We start from the raw sequence: 17,963 nt of genomic DNA, 5'->3' as shown, positions 1-17,963 counted from the left end.
GGATGCACCCTGGACACCATCGGGTGCAGCGGCAGCTGTAATGAGCCGAGCGGCATTGTGCACAGGGCCGATCCTGACAGTCCCCAGTCCAACCCTGCCAGCCACGAAGAATGGATGTGCAGGGCCGGTAGCCCTCGTGGAGCGCCCGCCCCCAATGCACAAAGGCTGCTCAGTTGGAAAGCAGCAGCTCAGAAAAGGACCTGAGAGTTCTGGTGGTCAACCAGAAACGTGCTCCTGTTGCAAAAAGTCTTTCTGGTATATTCACTGCTCTTGACAAAGTACTGGCAGCAGGTCACAGAGGTGATCCTTTGCCTCTGCACTGGGTACAGGGTCACACCTTGTGTAGAGGGTCTGCTTGTTGACTCCCAGCACAGGAGAGACTTGATATACAGGAATGAGGCAAATAAAGGCAAGGGTGGTAACAGGACTGGGGCACCTCTCAGCACTTCACAGAGCCATGCTGATGTCAGTTAGGAAGAGGTATGTGATGGTTTGGGTGTTCCCTGCCCCCCACACACTTTGGAAATCACCCAGACTAGACTCAGCCAGCTCTGGAAATATGAATTAAGCTTATATTTACAGCTTAGCACAATATACAAGCAGATATTTACAGTATATACAGAAATACAGAAGGCAAAAAAGGTAATACAGAAATACAACTCTCCTCCCAGAAACCTGAGTCCCCAGGAGGGGCTCTCAATCACCCCTGCGCCTTCCCCCTACCCCTCTCACCTTTACCCCAGTCCCAAGGAAGAATAGAGGTTTGGCCAGGGGGTTAGGAAGCAAAGTGGATTAGTCCAAAATGGAGGGTGAGGTTAGAGAGTAAGATGCAGCTCAGCCAGCAGCCCGAGTGAGAGTGGTTATCTATGTTTTCATTTCTTGTTCCTATACTTCTCAAAAGGCCTATAAGGGAAGCAGACATCACCACTGTTTTCCTTTCACAGCCTGTAATCTAGTTCTTCTCACCAAAACATTCTAGCCTGATTCAAACTAGCACAAGGTACTGGGTGTCGCGGACGGGAAAGTTTGTTTGGGGGGGGGGGGGGAGGTTTGAAGTAATGATATCCGAGGCCGATGTTTTGTAAAAAGGTATAAGTAATTTAATATTATACACTAGAAATCCCCTTCCCCAAACTTATTTGTAATTATCCCGCGTGGATTCTTGGTTCGTAGTTGAGATTTAATATACAGAATGACTAAAATGAAGAGAGTCTATGATATGAGAGAGTTCATTGAAGTCCTGAGAAGTTATTCAGTTTCAAATGGAAGTTTATCAATTACTCACTGTCCCGAATGCAGTTCAGAGAAGTTTCAAAGTCTTTATGGATTTTAAGGCACATTGTCCGAGGCTCTGCAGGTCCGGTCGAGCTGAATGCTGACTCCCGGGGCTCGTAAGGATTGGGCCCTTGTCCGGAACGGTGCCGTCTTGAGCTGGTTGTTTGCGATGCGAATGCCGCGTGTGTGTGCGTGTGTAATCAGCGATCAGGGTATTGAGCAAAAGAGGTGCAGGGTAGAGAGCGAGGGGCCAGTTAAGTTAAGGTAAGGAGCAAGAGGTACAAGTGGGTACATTTTTTATAGTATTTCAGAAGAGCTGTGTTCAACCAACTCAGTCAGACTCACGTTAACTTTACAGATTGGTACAAAGTTGTAATCAACCTATACAATTGGCTAATTCTCACCAAAAACAACTTATGGAACCACCCAGGGGTCAGCCCCCAGCAGATGTTTGTCGAGTGGTCACAATGTCTGAGAATTCGAACCCTTTTTCCAAAACATAGCCATGTTTATGTCTTTGCTTCCCTGAGAGAGAGATTCTCTCAAGGCCTGTACGCCTGCTGGTACAGCAGCTGCATCAGTGCAAGCAGATAGGAAATACTGTTTTGACTTTTTCGATGGAAGGCCTCTGAGCCACAATTTTGTGTACAAATGAAAATTCTGCAATAAGGCAAAAGGGCTCTGATCCCTTCCATGACACTGGGGGAGGTGGTTCAGGCACTTGGGCAGAGATTTTCCTGCAGCCTGTGGTGGGAGGATGTTGAGAACTCAGAACTCAATCACAGAAACATTCCAGTTGGAAAAGACCCTCAGGATCACCAAGTTCAACCCATATACCTACTCTACAAGGTTCACTCTGAACCATATCCCCAAGCACCACATCCAAATGACTTTTAAACACATCCAGGGTTGGTGACTGAGCCATCTCCCTGGGCAGCCCATTCCAATGCCTGACCACTCTTGCTGGGAATTTTTTTTTTCCTAGTGTCCAGTCTAAACTACCCAGTTGACTTGAGGCCATTCCCTCTTGTTCTTTCACTACTTAACTGTGAGAAGAGACCAGCATCAACCTCTCCACAATGTCCTTTCAGGTAGTTGTAGACAACAGTGAGGTCTCCTCTCAGCATCCTCTTCCTCAAACTAACCATCCCCAGGTCCCTCAGTCACTCCTCATAAGATTTGTTCTCCAGGCCCTTTCTCAGTTTCATTACCTGCCACAGGCTACGATGCCACAGGCATCAGAAGAGATGGGGAGACGCTTGATGCAAGCAAATTCTATCCATTTATTGTATTCCAAACATGTGTTTATATACCTCTCATCAGAAGGCTACAAATTGTATTACACTGTAATTGGTTACATGTACTTGCCTTAGAAATTACATACTAATTGGCACAGACATTCATCATATTCTCTCAACAATATGTACACTGTGTCTAAGCAATCTAAGTCAGCAGAAATAGGCGAAAACCACAGGCTCCAGCCTTACATTTGCTTATATTTGTTACACCATTCTCTAAGGTCATTCCAACCTTCCACTTTATCTTAACTCAGTACTTCTGAGCTCGTGCACTCTCACCTGTCCATGGCTTATGTTCCGGTATTTCAAATTCCAATAGCTGTACCATTCCAACAATTACCCTCTTCTACACTTGCTCCAGCACCTCCACATCCTTCTTGTGCCCAAAACTGAACACAATACTTGAGGTGTGGCCTCACCAGAGCAGAGTCCAAGGGGCAATCACCTCCCTGCTCCTGGTGGACACAGCATTTTTTATTCCAGCCAGGATGCCTTTGGCTTTCTGTGCTCCCTGGGCACTGCTGGCTCATAATCAGTTGCCTGTCCATCACAATCCCCAGGTCCCTTCCTGCAGGCAGCTCTCCAGCCACACTGTCCCAAGCCTGTAGCGTTGCTTGGGGTTGTTGTGGCTAAAGTGCAGGACCTGGCATTTGGCCTTGTTAGAGCTCATCCTATTAACATTGGCCATGGGTCCAATCTATCCAAGTCCCTCTGCAGAGCCTGCTTACCCTCATGCAGATAACTCTGACACCCAACTTGGTACCATCTGTGAACTCATTGCTGACACACTGTGTCTGCATCAAGGTCATCAATAAAGATGTTAAACAGAAGTGGTCCCAATACTTAGCCCTGGAGGACACCACTTGTGCCTGGCTGCCAGCTGGATTTAGCTCCACTGACCACAACCCTTTGGGCCCTTTCATCCAGTAATGCTTTATTCAGCAGAGCTGTGCTTGTCCAAGACAGCAGCAGCCAGTTTGGCCCTAAGAGTTCTGTAGGAAAATGTCAAAGGTTTTTCCACAGTCTAGGTAGGCAATACCCACAGCCTTTCCATCATCCAACAGTCATCTTGGCATAAAATGAGATCAGATTGGTCAGGCAGGACTTGCCCTTCGAAAACCCCTGCTGGATGGGCCTGAACCCCTGGTTGTTCTCTATATGGTGTGTAATGGTACTTGAGATGCCTTGCTCTGTAGCCTTCCCTGGCACTGAGGGCACACTGACAGGTCTGTAGTTTCCCAGATCCTCCTTTCTCATAGGCAGGTGGCACATTTGCTACTCTCCAGTCCTTTGGCACCTCCTCATTAGCTAGGACTTCAGGCTTCAAAGCAGCTTGGCAAGCACATCTGCCAGCTCCTTCAGCCCATCCAGCCCCATAGACTTGTGTGGGTCTAAGTGGCTTAGCAGATAACTGACTACTGCCTCATTTATTGTGATGACCTCATTCTGAATCTCCTCCCTGACTCCTACTTCCTGAGGGTGGGTGTCCAGGCACCTGCTATATCCAGAGTTGAAGACCGAGGCATGGTACATACTGAGTCCTAGTTCACTTGATGCACTGAAGCGGTGGAGAGCTCTGAGTGCAAAGCTTCTTTCATTTGCAGGCTGCAGCTGCAAGTTGCAGTGATACAGCTTTACCCAAGGCACTGGGCTCACCCAGTGCTTACCCCTATCTGCACAGTCTAGGCAGCTGTTGCCTGCCAGCAGGGTTCTTGACAGAAATGAAGAGGAGGAATTCAGTGAACGGTTCCTGATGCCACATTAAAGCTGAAGTGGTTCCAGCCAGCATTCAGCAATGACTTTCTTGTCTACAGGCAATGCGCTGGGCACATGTGCTTCTCCTGGGTAAACTGAGGCACAGCAGAATTCTGGGTAGACAAGCTAAAAGCAACAAGGCACCTTGTTTACAATCTGGGTTGTTTTTATCAATTCCCTGAGAACTGATCTGACCATTGGCAACACAGAAAAATAGAACCATCAAACAATGAAATAGCACTTGCCCACATTTTGGTAGAAAGCATGGACCTTCCACAAGGTGAGCATCCTCCAGGTGCGTGCATGTTGTTTACAACAAGAGCAAAACATGTCTGGGCAAGCCCTTGTCTCCAGACACTGTCCTGCCAAGTTCCTTTGTCTCTTTCCTGTGTCTCCCCTGACTCTGTAAGGGGGAGTGACATGCAAGAATACATTTGGCTTATGGTTTGAACTTGTTTAGAACTTGTTTTGGGCTGTTTGTCCCTTCCATCATACTTTCCTAAAGACCCTGGCTCCATCCACCACAGGACTCATGCAACTACCACATTGCATCTCCAGGAACCCACAGCTCTACAGCCAACCCACAGAGGAGAACAATGGACAATCCTGGACAGGAGACAGGCAATGCACACAAAGCTCCACTTCACCATACAGCCTCTGAAGTTCCCCAGAGATCCTCCTGCACCATAACTGCTCTCAGCCCTACAACCACATTTCACTGCTGTTTGCTGCAAGCACACCAAAGGTCTGTTTCCTGCACCTGCCACTACATGACACTAACTCTGACCTGCTGTTAAAACTGAGCCACTTAGAGATAAGTTTAAGGAGTTTTATTTTGGCAAGCAAGGAGCAGCGCTGGGCGCAGGGGAGTTTATCTCCGCAGCTGCACACTGTACAGACGTGGTTGCAGGGTTTTTATCTCCCACTCAGATACATATTCATAAAGCAGTTTAATACATATTCTATTATTTCCAGAAACGGTTGCAGTTTTTCCTGGAACTGTTGCGCAAGTGTGCTAATCCTCCTGGGGGTCTCTCTGGTGGTTGTGAGGCTGAAGTAATGAGTCTTCCTCAGGTGTCTTTATGACTCAGCTCTTTGTGTCTTCATGTTCGTGCGCTTTTTAGTTTCTTATCTACCATGCTCATGGCGCTTTTCTGTAATCATTTGTCCCTGGCTTTGCTTCAGTTAGCTCTGACACACCCCTGTTTTGTTCATGTCCCCCACTGACAGGGGCTGTCTCTTCACAGCATTTTCTGTTATCGCTCGTAGGTTCCAACTTCTCCATCTTAGTTAGCTCCGACACACCCCTGTTCCCCTGTTTTGCTCACGTCTGTGGTGGCTTGGCTGTTACCCGCCCCCCCCCCCCCCCCCCCCCACTTTAGAAGGTACCCCAGCTAACTCAGTCAGACTCTGGGAACATAAATGAAGCTATTTATTTACAGCTAACACAATATACAAACAGCTATTTACAGTATATACAGTTATATACAAAAATATACAAAGCAAAAATAATACAGAAGCACAACTCCCCTCTCAGAAACCTGAGTCCCCAGAGGGGCTCAAAACCACCCCTGCAACTTCCCCGTACCCTTCTCAACCTTACCCCACTCCTAGGAAGAAAAGAGGTTCAGCCAAGAGGTTAAGGAGCAAGGTTAGTGGCAGTGAGGTTAGGGAGCTGCAGCTGAGTCCAGAAGCCAGCCAGAAAGATTACCCATTTGTGCTCGTTGGATTATCAAAGCCATCCATTTAGACCAGGTTGCATCTGTGGCATGACGCGGTGATGAACCTTTGCCTTTGAACATCCAGTTTAGAACTGGCAGTCTAGGAGCTAACAGCAATTGTGACTCAGTTCCAATCACTTCAGAAGCTGCTTTCACTCCTTCATAGGCTGCTAGTATCTCTTTCTCTGTTGCTGTGTAATTTGTCTCTGAACCTCTGTAGCCACGACCCCAGAAACCAAGTGGACGACCACGTGTTTCATTTGGAGCTCTCTGCCAAAAGGCTCCAAGTTGGACCATTGTCACTGGCAGCCATGTACAGAATGTTCTTAATGTCTGGACCAGATCGCACAGGTCCCAAGCCCACTGCATGGACTACTTCTCGCTTGATCTGATCAAAGGCTGCTTGTTGTTCAAGTCCCCACTCAAAATTGTTTCTCTTACGAGTCACATCGTGCAGAGGTTTGACAATTTGACTGAAACCAAGACTGTGTAGTCTCCAAAATCCCACCATACCTAGGAAAGAGAGTGTGCCCTTCTTACTGATGGGAACCTCCATGGTGCAGACTTTGTTGATCACATCCTGTGGAATATGACGGCGACCATCCTGCCAAGGCACTCCCAGAAACTGAATTTCTCTGGCAGGTCCTTTGACTTTGCCTCTCTTAATGGCAAAACCTGCTTGCAACAGAATGTCAATGATTTTGTTACCTTTCTCGAAGACTTCCTCAGCAGTTTGGCCCCACACAATGATGTCGTCGATGTACTGGATGTGCTCTGGAGCTTTACCTTTCTCCAGCGCATTGTGGATGACTGAGTGACAGATGGTTGAGCTGTGTTTGCACGCCTGAGGCAAACGGTTGAACTGGTACTGGATTCCTCTCCAGGTGAATGCAAACTGAGGCCTGCACTCCTTTGCTATGGGAATAGAGAAGAAAGCATTAGCAATGTCTATGGTTGCATACCATTTAGCCTCCTTCGATTCCAGCTCGTACTGGAGTTCCAGCATGTCCGGCACAGCTGCACTCATGGGTGGCGTCACCTCGTTGAGGGCACGAAAATCAACTGTCAGTCTCCAATCGCCATTGGATTTGCGCACAGGCCAAATGGGACTGTTGAAAGGTGAATGAGCTTTCTCCATGACAGCCTGATCCTCCAGTTGACGAATCAGCTGATGAATGGACAAAAAAGAGTCACGGTTAGTTCTGTACTGCCTGTGGAGCACAGTTTGAGTAGCAATTGGCACCTCCAGATCCTCTATGTCATGATGCCCCGCAACTGCAGATTCATCTGAAAGTTCAGGTCTAATGGACAATTTCAATTTACCATCCTCAATCTCTACAGATGCTATTCCAAAAGCCCATTTGTGACCCTTAGGATCTTTGAAACAACCTTGTCTCAAAAAGCCAATTCCCAAAATGCAAGGCGCATCAGGACCAGTTACAATAGTATGTTTCTTCCACTCTTTACCAGTTAAACTGATCTCAGACTGTATCTTAGTTAACTCTTGAGATCCACCAGTGATTCCAAAAATAGATATGGACTCTGTCCCTTTGCAATTGGATGGCAACAAAGTACACTGAGCACCTGTGTCAACTGAAGCCCTGTATTTCCGAACTCTTGAATTGCCAGGCCACCTAATGAATACATTCCAATAGATTTGGTTCTCTCAACTATCCCTTTCCTCCTCCTGGCTGGAGGCAGGGCACCCCTAATGCTGACCATGGCATGTGGGGTGTACACAATGATAGGCGTTGTTGTGGGAGAAATTGGAATTGTTGGAATAATTGCAGTTACTCTTGGGAGCTGAAGAAGTGGCAGCTACTTTTCGGGCATTGCTGCCTCTGTTTCTGCCACTCTGCAGTTCCCTGATTCTCTTTGAAAGAGCTGAAATAGGTTGACCATCCCACTTGTTCGTGTTCTCACCGTATGTGTCACGCAGAATTATCCACAGTGACGCAGGTGATTGCTGCTGTCTAGGTGGAATTTGTCTCCTCCTGGGCTGGAATTGCCTTGCAGGAGGTGGGCGTCTGTTCCTGACTGCAGAAACATGCACCCATTCACATGATGCAAGAATGGTACCTTTAACCAGATTGGAAATGGATGTTCTAAGATCCTCCTTCAGTTCTTTCATGCTGTCTTTGATGCCATCCTTAATCTCTGTACCTAGAGTTTTTATAGCAGAGACTAGGCCAGAATGTGACAAGCTGTCCTCTACCTGACTGAGCTGGTCAGTGAATTCACTAACAGTGAAAGACCTTCCATTATCACTCCTTGATAGAAACTTGCTGGCCAAGATGTTAGCATAGGATGAAGGAGCAAGCTTAATCAGCTTCTTCATGAGACCTGTTCCAAGAGGAATGTCATCAGGCTCATGTGTGCCATGATCTCCATAAAGCACTTCCTTCAGAGCAAGCTCCTTCAGAAGCTTAATTCCCTGCTCAATGGTGTTCCACTTCTTAGCAGCCCATGGCAGATCATCTCGGGAAGGATATCTCATAGCCACAGCCAACAGAAGGCATGTCCACAAGCTAACCTTACCAAGAGGACTTGCTAGGTATTTGTCCACTCCACTCTCCTTGGTGAGTGGTCCTAGCTGCTTGGCAGACTTGTCTCCTACCTGCAGGGCATTAGCACCAATGCTATGGCATCTCACTATCCAGCTTAGAATTGGTTCACCTGATTCCCTTGAGTATTCCTTTCTAACTTCCCTGACCTCTCTGAAAGGATCGTTGGAGTCCTGGATGTCAACCTCCTCCTCTTCCTCTTGTTGATCTGGTTGTCCCTGGCCTAGAAACAGAACCTTCCTCATGGCACTCTTAAACTCATTGGAACCATCCTCTTTCTTGGCAGCCAACCTCACAGCGCTCTTCTCATTTGAGTACTGCGATCTCAGCATGTTTGCCAGGTCCCAAAGACTACATGCCTCCTCTTCCTCCTCTTGCTTACCAGAGGTCCCCTCACCAGAGATCCTGTCTCTTACATCCTCCTTTGAATCACACTTTGTCAAAAGCTGTGTCTTGGCTTTTGCCTTAGCAGGTGCCAAAAAGGCCTGCACAGAAACAGACTTGGACGTGTCTACTGGAGGGTTTGAATCACTGGGGGTCTGGCCTGGGGTCTGTGAGTTCAGATCTGCCTTACTGCTAACCAGGTTCTGGTCTGCTGGCTGGGGATTCGAACTGGCTGAGCTGGTGTTACTAGTATTGGTAGGAACATTCTGATTTTGAGCCTGTACTCCTGGGATGCCTGACAAACCTGGTGCGTTATTATTGTTAGTAGAGGGGACATTCTGATTTTGGGAACCTGCCTGTGCTCCTGGGACACTTGCCAATCCGGCTGCATTATCTTTGTTCTCAGGAACATTGGCAGTTTTCCCAGAATCTGAAGAGGGATGTATAGTAACTGTAATAGTATCTCCCTGTTGTGAAGGAGGTGGTACTCCTTGTTGTGACTCTAGCTGGGAAGGAGGTGGTTGAGACGCTTTGTTTTGATTTCCACTGGTACACTGCTTCTGAGACACTGAGCTATTTGCTTTTGAAACAGAAACCTTCCGAGTTTTTGCAGGTATTGCATTTGAATTTTTCACACATAATGCCAGAATTAATATGAAAATCAAACCCATAAGACATACATTAACACATGAGAGAAGCAACAGAGTTTTACATGAGCAATAACCTGAACAAATGTCTGGCATCCCAGTTCTGGGGTGAATTACCCTCATCAGGGCTGTAGTTAAAGCAGTATTTTGATTGCTTGTAATATTATTGACAAATACCTCTGTAATGTTACTGGTAAGATTTTCAGTGACATTAAAACCAGCATACCCAAGAATGAAATCACCCCAGGACCAGAAAATGTTTGTAACTTTAGCTTTAGCCTTCGTATAAGCTAGATTAAGAAAGTAAGAAACAATTTGAGCTTTTATCCAATTGAATGCAAGGAAACAGCAACCAGACCACATCAAAGCCCCCCCCCCCCCCCCCCCCAAGTACAATAGCTGCTTTATTAGCTTCATTCTGATTCCCAGAGTTAATTAATAGTCACTCAAATGAATTTGCCCCACCTTGGGGAAGCCAAATAAAAGATGTAGTGGTTTGGCTGTTACCCGCCCCCCCCCCCCCCACTTTAGAAGATACCCCAGCTAACTCAGTCGGACTCTGGGAATATAAATAAAGCTATTTCTTTACAGCTAGCACAATATACAAGCAGCTATTTACAGTATATACAGTTATAGACAGAAATATACAAAGTAAAAATAATACAGAAGCACAACTCCCAGGAGGGGCTCTCAACCACCCCTGCACCTTCCCCCTGCCCCTCTCAACCTTACCCCAGTCCTAGGAAGAAAAGAGGTTCAGCCAAGAGGTTAAGGAGCAAGGTTAGTGGCAGTGAGGTTAGGGAGCTGCAGCTGAGTCCAGAAGCCAGCCAGAAAGTGAAGACAAAATGGCGAAAAGTGTTATCTAATGTTTTCCCTTCTTGTTCCCATACATCTCAGCGAGACTGTGAGGGAAGTTGACATCACAATTGTTTTCCTTTTCACAGCTAAATTATCTACTTTTTCTCACCAAAACATTCTAGCCTGCTTCAAACTAGCACAATGTCCCACACTGGCAGGGGCTATCTCTCTCTCCACAGTACTTTCCGATACCACTCGTAGTTTTCAACATCTCCACCTTACTTAGCTCTGACACACCCTGCTCTGCCATTCTCATATTGTCATATTTTCATTTTCTTATATTTTTATATTCTGCTCTGCCCTGTCTCATATTGACACAGGTACTATTTTTCACACTGGTTAGCAGTGCTGACACAGCTGTATTCTCTGCCACTGCTTTTTGATCCATTCTGCTGCAGAGCTGCTCCAGGGTGTGACTATCAGCAGCTGCACAGTAATACACTGCTTCATCCGCTGGCTTTGCTGCCTGGATCTGCAGGGTGAATCTGTTCTGGGAACTCTCCACTGATCCCTTAAAATGATGCTGGAAACCTTCTCCATACAAATCACCTTCCCTATAAATCCACTCCAGAGTGCCACGAGGACCCTGCCGGTACCAGAACATGTAGTAGCTCCCCATTCTGCCTCCTCTCATGCTGCACAGGAAGGTACCTCCAGCATCCTCTTTCACGCTCAGTTCCCTGGATTGCTCCAAGGCCACCTGGCCAGTGACTGCTGCAGTGAGGAAGAAGAAGAAGCCACGATAAGTCCAAGGTTCAGCAAAGGTCAGAGCAACATGGGTGAGGGCACTGCAATGGCACTGGAGCAGAGCAGGTACCAGGAAGCAGGACTCAAACAGAAGGAGATAACACATTTCCCTCTCTGCTTTTCTATGCCACAGTAAAAAAAATTCTCTGATTTTCCCTCTGAGGAAGGAAGATTTTGTACCCAGGGTACAAATGACTTTGTCTCTGCCAGGCTGCCAAGGTGAGGAACCCACACTCCTGATCCTGACATTGCTCTGAATGAGCACAAGAGAGATAAAGGCCTCCCACAGGCAAGCAAGGCTTGGGCCCTCTGCAGTCATACTGGACATGGTCTTCTGTATAGGGTTAACACTCCAGGGGGAGTAACCCTGAACCTGACCCTAGGGGTCTTGGCCCCTCCCCGGGGGTGGGTCACACTCCAGGTGATGGTTAGCCCACTCCCCCCCACTTCCTGTCCTATAAAGGCGGGGGACTTCCTGTTCCTCTCTCTCTCACCACACATCACACTCCACACACCTCTGCCTGCATACCAGCACACCACATGGCAGACACGAGGCAGACAAAGCCACCATCACACAGCTTGGGTTGTATTATATGTATTTATACCTTTTGTATTTTGCTGTTTTCCCTTCCCTATCCTTTGTAAACTTCCCTACCTCAAATACCTTTCTAAGTTATTGTTAAACTTTTCCTTTTAACTTCCAAATTGAGTGAGATTGATTTGTTTGGGTGTGCTTACCTCTCTCTCTCCCTATATCTAATCCCTTCCTTTGGGAAAGAAGGGGGAAGAGGGGAGGGCACTCTACAAATTGTTACTGGGTCTATCAAATTTATTAGAGTCTCTGGAAATTTGAATTAGAACCCAAGACATCTTCACAATCACAGACTTAGAGAATTGCTTCACTGGAAAAGACCTCTAAGATAATTGAGCCCAGCCAAAACAGGATAGATGGCAGTGCCCCACAAACAGCAGGTCCAATACAAGTGCAAGGCAATAGAAGCCAATCTGTGGGAGGAGTAGGCAGGTATCCTGCCTGTCCCCACACCGCAGAGGGGACAGGCTGGACAGAGGTGCCCAACTCACAGCTACAAGAGCAGGAGCTCTCTTCTCACTGTGCTCTGCTGGGAAGGCTGAGGAGGCTGAGCCTGGGCAGGTCAGGCTGCAGGTGGTCAGCACAGCTCCACATAGCCATGCAGAGCACAGGAGCAGCCTTGCTTCTGGGGGCATCACCCCTTCCTTTCCCTTACCCAGGATGGGCAATAACCCCACATGTATGGCAGTCCACATGACCAGGCCAGCTCTGTCTTGCCTCTCTCCAGCTTCCCTGCCTGCAGAACAGATCTGCTCACATCTGCCCTGCCTGTGCCTCTGTAACTGCGGTCAGCCCTAGTTCCTCCCTCAGTTGATGAATGTGGGAATGCGAAGTGAAGAAGGATAATAACGGACGGATGCTGACCTTGGTTCCCACCAGCTGCTGGCCACCTTATCTCAGAAAGGATAGATAGTGGACATCTTGCTAATGAAAAAAACAAGGTGGAGTTTATGCAGAGGAGTGGGTTGTCCTTGCCTAATTGTGATAATGTGTAGGTGTGTGCTCTATGCTCAAAGACTACATAATGAGAGCCAGAACAATCAATAAAGATTCTCTGGCATAATTTGTGTTGAACTGGTCTGGAGTCCATGTGGCATAGTTTATGATCACATTGATCTGTGAGGGCCTTGACCACGTCTCCTGCAGCTAACTGGTCCTGCAACAGATGACAACAGTGAAGGTGAGAGGAGGGGCTGCAGAAGCAGAACTTGAAGCTGTTGGTGCACTCTCAGGTGCCTCTCACTCTGCAGGCTGCAGTAAACCTCTGGTGGGCAAAAACTTAAAAGTTGCTCTAAAGATTCACCTGACTTTCCTCTGAGGAAGGCCAGCAGAGATGATTTGGCAAGGGCATTATTCCGGGACACTGCAGCTCGACCCTCCATGGACTTTCCGAATCGAGTAATTGAGGAATCGGAGCTTATAACGGACAACCACTGGAGACTGCCACTGGCTGTCTGACGGTATCATCGAACTGCACGAATCTCAAACCTGTTGAAGCCATGCCTGCGGCACTGCAGGGTGACCAAATTCCTGGGCACTCGCAGCCCTCCACCAGCCTCCACCAACCTCGGCTGTGCCCACACCTCTGCAAACGGAGGGAACGGCGAGCTGGCGGGGAGCGACCAGGGTCCGAGGTCATTCCCCAACCGTCCCGGCCAAGAGTCCACAGGCACTCTCACCCTCTGCCTCCTGGCCCAGTGCTGGCCTCACTTCTGTCCCACCTGGCTCGCATCTGCTGGATCTGCGGCCAAGGACAAGGCCATTCCCCAGCTCGAGGGCCATCAGAGGCGGTGGATGCCACAGAGCAGCTGAGCAGCACAGCACATGGCACTGCTCCTTGACCGCCTCTGACAGACTTGACCCAGCCCCTTCAAGGCAGAAGGGTGGAAGCGGGGAAAGACAAGATTGTAAAACCATTTGCTTTCCCTTGCTTGTTTTAGCTGGGGAAACCTGCCCTGCCTCAGTTTACCTGGACAAGTCACAAATCCTCACCACTGCATGTAAGCCTTGCTTCACTCATTTCATCCGGGTGTTGTCCACAAGCACCAAGAGTGCAGCCGTGCTGCAGTCTGCTTTGGAAATCCAAGTGTCCATAGTGCCTTGAGAGGAACCTGCCTAAACTTGTTTCAGGCCTGCGCACGTTCCATTACCATACAGCACCTGTGTGCAGTGCCTGTGCTAAAGAAAGCACAAAATCAGCCCGGTACGAGAACTGTAACAGGTTACCAGCCTCAGCCATCAATGTGTCACATTCAACATAACTTGCAAACCGCAGCCCAGAAATGCTGGCAACGGTCTTGTGAGCCAAGAGCACCGAGATTTGAACGGGGATCACTCAAAAGCATTCCATGAAAGGAATCTGCATCTGCTGCTTCATAAAGCAGCTCCTAGCAAGTTTGAGATCCTGCAGCCAAGAGAAGCTACCTACAGGGAAGCTGCTTCTTCTTCCTTCTCTGGCAGCACTAAAGCCCCAAGAAGTGAAGCTGTGGTATCTCTGGAGACATTCTCCAAGAATAAGCACACAGCTTCCATGTGGCTGTATGCCACCTTGGTTCCTGTGGTTAATCAGTGTAAGCACACTGTATCTTGAATTACAATAATTGCAGCCAGAGAGCCTTCAGACTCCACTGCATGAGTACCAAATATACGTTGTCTATTTCTTTGTAAAGGTACTCTGTTTGTCCATCACCTTCGTTTGGCAGCTGTGGAATCTGTCAAGTCTTAGTGTGTTGCAGAATGGCTAAAGGAAAATGGACATGACTTACAGGTGGGCAAGCAGGATGAGTATATAGAACTAAAATAAGGCTGTGCTAGGCCGCACTGGAACAAAGGCCACATTGAAAAACAAAGGCAGCATTTAATATAACTATGCAGGGAGGCACTGTCCTTGATGAGTCAGCAACCAACTCAAGCAGAGCAGAATCCAGCTAACTCTGAATGAGATAAGAAAGTAGGTTTGCCGCTTGCAGCTGCAGCAGCAAGTAGGTGCACCATGCAAATGGGGTATTTAGAGATTCAGCCATTTAGCTTTTTACATGTATGCATATATTATCTGTAACACATATAAGCACATGTCTCCCAAATAAAGTTGTCACTCGCTTTTGATCCACATTGGATTGTGCGGTGTCCTTGCATATTGACATTAGCCCTTCTCTGTGAGATCTGCCTCACCGCACTAGTGGACAAGCAGCGTATAGCTGCAGAAACTTTCCAGTGTAAATAGTTGCTTTCAAGGGACATGTTCTGCTAGGTTAAGTATTTGCACCAACACAACGAGGGCAATACCTGGCTCCCAGGGTATTGAGAAGCCTTCCCTGACACACAGTATGAAGTCTTTAGGTGCATGCATCCCTTGGGCAGGCCTCTCTTCATCTATCTACACCATCAGCATTGAAAAATGTCAGGAATGGGCTGTGGCTGTGTGGCTATCTTCATGAAAACTATCACGAATCCCATGCACACATTGAGCCTCTTTTGTCCTCCACATCAGCAGACAGGCACCTTAAAAGCCCTACAGGATGAAGAAATATGCCATGAAACGGGAAAGCTGTTCTTGCAGTCAGCCTGCAATCCATTAACCTCCTAGTAAAGCTTGTGTAGAGTAGTGGCACTTTGCAGCTGTTACAGCCAGTGAGCTCCTGTGACCACCACAGAACTATTTAGGTATTGAGCTGAGTACCATAAGTAGCAGAACCATGAGTATCATAGAATCCCTTAAACTGGAAGGACCCTATAAGGACCAGTGAGGGCAACTCCCTGCAACTTGTGGGACTACCTAAAATAAACAATATGACTGAAATGCTCTGCACCTGCACAGTGTACAGCAGGACAATCACCTCCCTCAACTGGCTACCAGAGATTCAATCTGGTTGGAAAAGACCTTTGAGACTGAGTCCAACCTATGTGCCTGATGCAGCCCAGGACACAGTTGGGCCTTTTGGCTGCCAGGGCACATTTTTGGCTCATGTTCAATGTCCCACCAACCCACACTCCAGGGTGTAGGGCTGCTCTCCAGGGTTGGTGACTATTCAGCTCTCCTGTCGATCCCTAAGCTTCTGTAAAGCTTCTCTTCCCTTGAGTAAATTCACAGCTCCACCTAGTTTAGTATCATCAGCCAAGTTATTTCATGTATTTTTGCCTCCTGTATCCAGATCGTGTATAAAAACATTAAAAAGCACTGGCCCTAAAACTGAACCCAGGGAAACTACACCAGTGACTGGCCACCAGCCTGATGGAGCCCCATTTACTGTAAGTCTCTGAGATCCATCCATCAACTAACTGCTCACCCAAAGCAGTATGGGCTTATCCAGCTCTGTGCTGGATGTGTTTTCCAGAAGGATATGCTGAGAGAATCTGTCAAAAGGTTTTGCTAAAATAAACACCCACAGATACCATCTTCCCTGGCCAGCTAGATGGGTAAGCTTGTCATAGAAGGACAGTAGTTAAGAACGCTCCCATCATGAGCCAGGGTTAGCTATGGCCAATCACAAACATATTTGAAAAACTCCCAGAGAACCTTCTCCATAGTATCACCAGGCACTAAAGTGAGACTCACAAGCCTGGAACTACCACAGTCTTCCTTCTCACCCTTCTTTAAAACTGGGACATTTGACAGCTTCTAGTCACCTGGGACGTCTCCAGACTGTCAAGACCACTGATATGTAATGGAGTGGAAAGTAGAGAGGCGCTGTGATAACATAAACCAGCTCCTTCAGCACCCTGGGGTGCTCTGTGGTAGAGGGTTGGACTTGATGATCTGTGAGGTCTCTTCCAATCCTAATAATACTGTGATACTGTGATACTGGGGTGAATCTTAGTGGGCCCCAGAGGCTTATGTGCATCCATCTGCAGCAATGCAGATGAAATGTCCCACATATAGCCCAACCCCTATGTCCTATCTGCCTCAGTGCCTCTTGTAGGGAAGAAGGGCAGGAATGCATGAAGCTGAGCCTGGGAAGAAGCAAACATTTTTCAGAGTTCTGGCTTGATTCTTAGCATTAAATTCAGTTTTAACTGGCAGTAAATTCCTGCAGTATGCAGAAAACGTGGGGAACAGCTGCAGTACAGCGCTGGTGGCATCGCACTGCCTGAGAACAGCCCTGAGGCCCCTTGGCACCATCGTTATCCTGCTTGAACACACTGAGCAAAGCCTCAGCAGCTTCAGCGTTAAAGCTCAGCTGGTTTCCTGCCTCTGTGCAACAGCACAGAAGTAGCGGCCAGAGTCCTGGGGGTGCAGGGCCCGCAGGGAAAGAGATGATTCGGCGAGGGCATTATTCCGGGACACCGCAGCTCGACCCTCCACGGACTTTCCGAATCGAGTAATTGAGGAATCGGAGCTTATAACGGACAACCACTGGAGACTGCCACTGGCTGTCTGACGGTACCATCGAACTGCACGAATCTCAAACCTGTCGAAGCCGTGCCCGCGGCACTGCAGGGTGACCGAATTCCCGGGCACTCGCAGCCCTCCACCAGCCTCCACCAACCTCGGCTGCGCCCACACCCCTGCGGACGGAGAGAGCGGGGAGCTGGCGGGGAGCGACCAGGGTCCGAGGTCATTCCCCAGCCGCCCCCGGCCAAGAGCCCCCTGGCCAGCCACAGCCACAGCCACGGCCACTGCCCACCTCTGTGCCGTAAAGCCCCGCGCCTGGGGCAATGCTCTGCCTGCTCTGCGCTCCGCTCAGCCGCGCCTGGCCCCGGCACTGGGGCCAAGTCCCCACAGGCGCCCTCACCCTCTGCCTCCTGGCTCAGTACTGGCCTCGCTTCCGCCCCGCTCAGCTCTCACCTGCCGGACCTGAGCCTGAGGCCAAGGCGAAGGCTAGGAGCCACGGCCGCAGCCCAGGCGCCATCGGGAGCGGCGGAAGCCTCAAGGCAACGCACGGCACTGCTGCTGATCGCCGCCAGCAGACCTGGCGCAGCCCCCACGAGACAGCAGGGCGGAAGCGGGGAGGGCCGTGGGGGAGGGCCGTCGGCCCCGGGCCACGACAGCCAATGGTTGCCTCGCTGGGTGCTGTCCTGCTTTGGGCCGTGCCGCGCCCTGCAGCAGGGGGTCAGGGAGCGGGCGCAGTGCCGATGCAGGCCATTCAGGGGACATAAACAGGGTGGAGAAACGGGCTGGCAGG

At 48.7% G+C, this 17,963-nt stretch overlaps 2 protein-coding genes and 1 gene segment (V, D, J or C); all 3 read right to left on the bottom strand.

Annotated features, from left to right (window-relative positions):
- The window catches only part of LOC135191668 (M1-specific T cell receptor alpha chain-like), a 223,863-nt gene that overhangs the window by 99,787 nt on the left and 106,113 nt on the right, over positions 1-17,963 (bottom strand). The window lies entirely within an intron of this gene.
- Positions 1-17,963, bottom strand: part of LOC135191665 (T cell receptor alpha chain MC.7.G5-like) — a 124,518-nt gene that overhangs the window by 47,698 nt on the left and 58,857 nt on the right. The gene's annotated exons all lie outside the window — the stretch shown is intronic.
- LOC135191710 (Ig heavy chain V region 914-like) lies at positions 17,015-17,727 on the bottom strand. The segment is given in 2 exon segments: positions 17,015-17,346; positions 17,627-17,727. Coding segments are annotated over 2 exon segments (396 nt in total).

The sequence above is a fragment of the Pogoniulus pusillus genome, chromosome 40 (assembly GCF_015220805.1).
Source record: "Pogoniulus pusillus isolate bPogPus1 chromosome 40, bPogPus1.pri, whole genome shotgun sequence".
Lineage (NCBI taxonomy): Eukaryota > Metazoa > Chordata > Aves > Piciformes > Lybiidae > Pogoniulus > Pogoniulus pusillus.
This window is presented reverse-complemented; position numbering and strand designations above follow the sequence as displayed.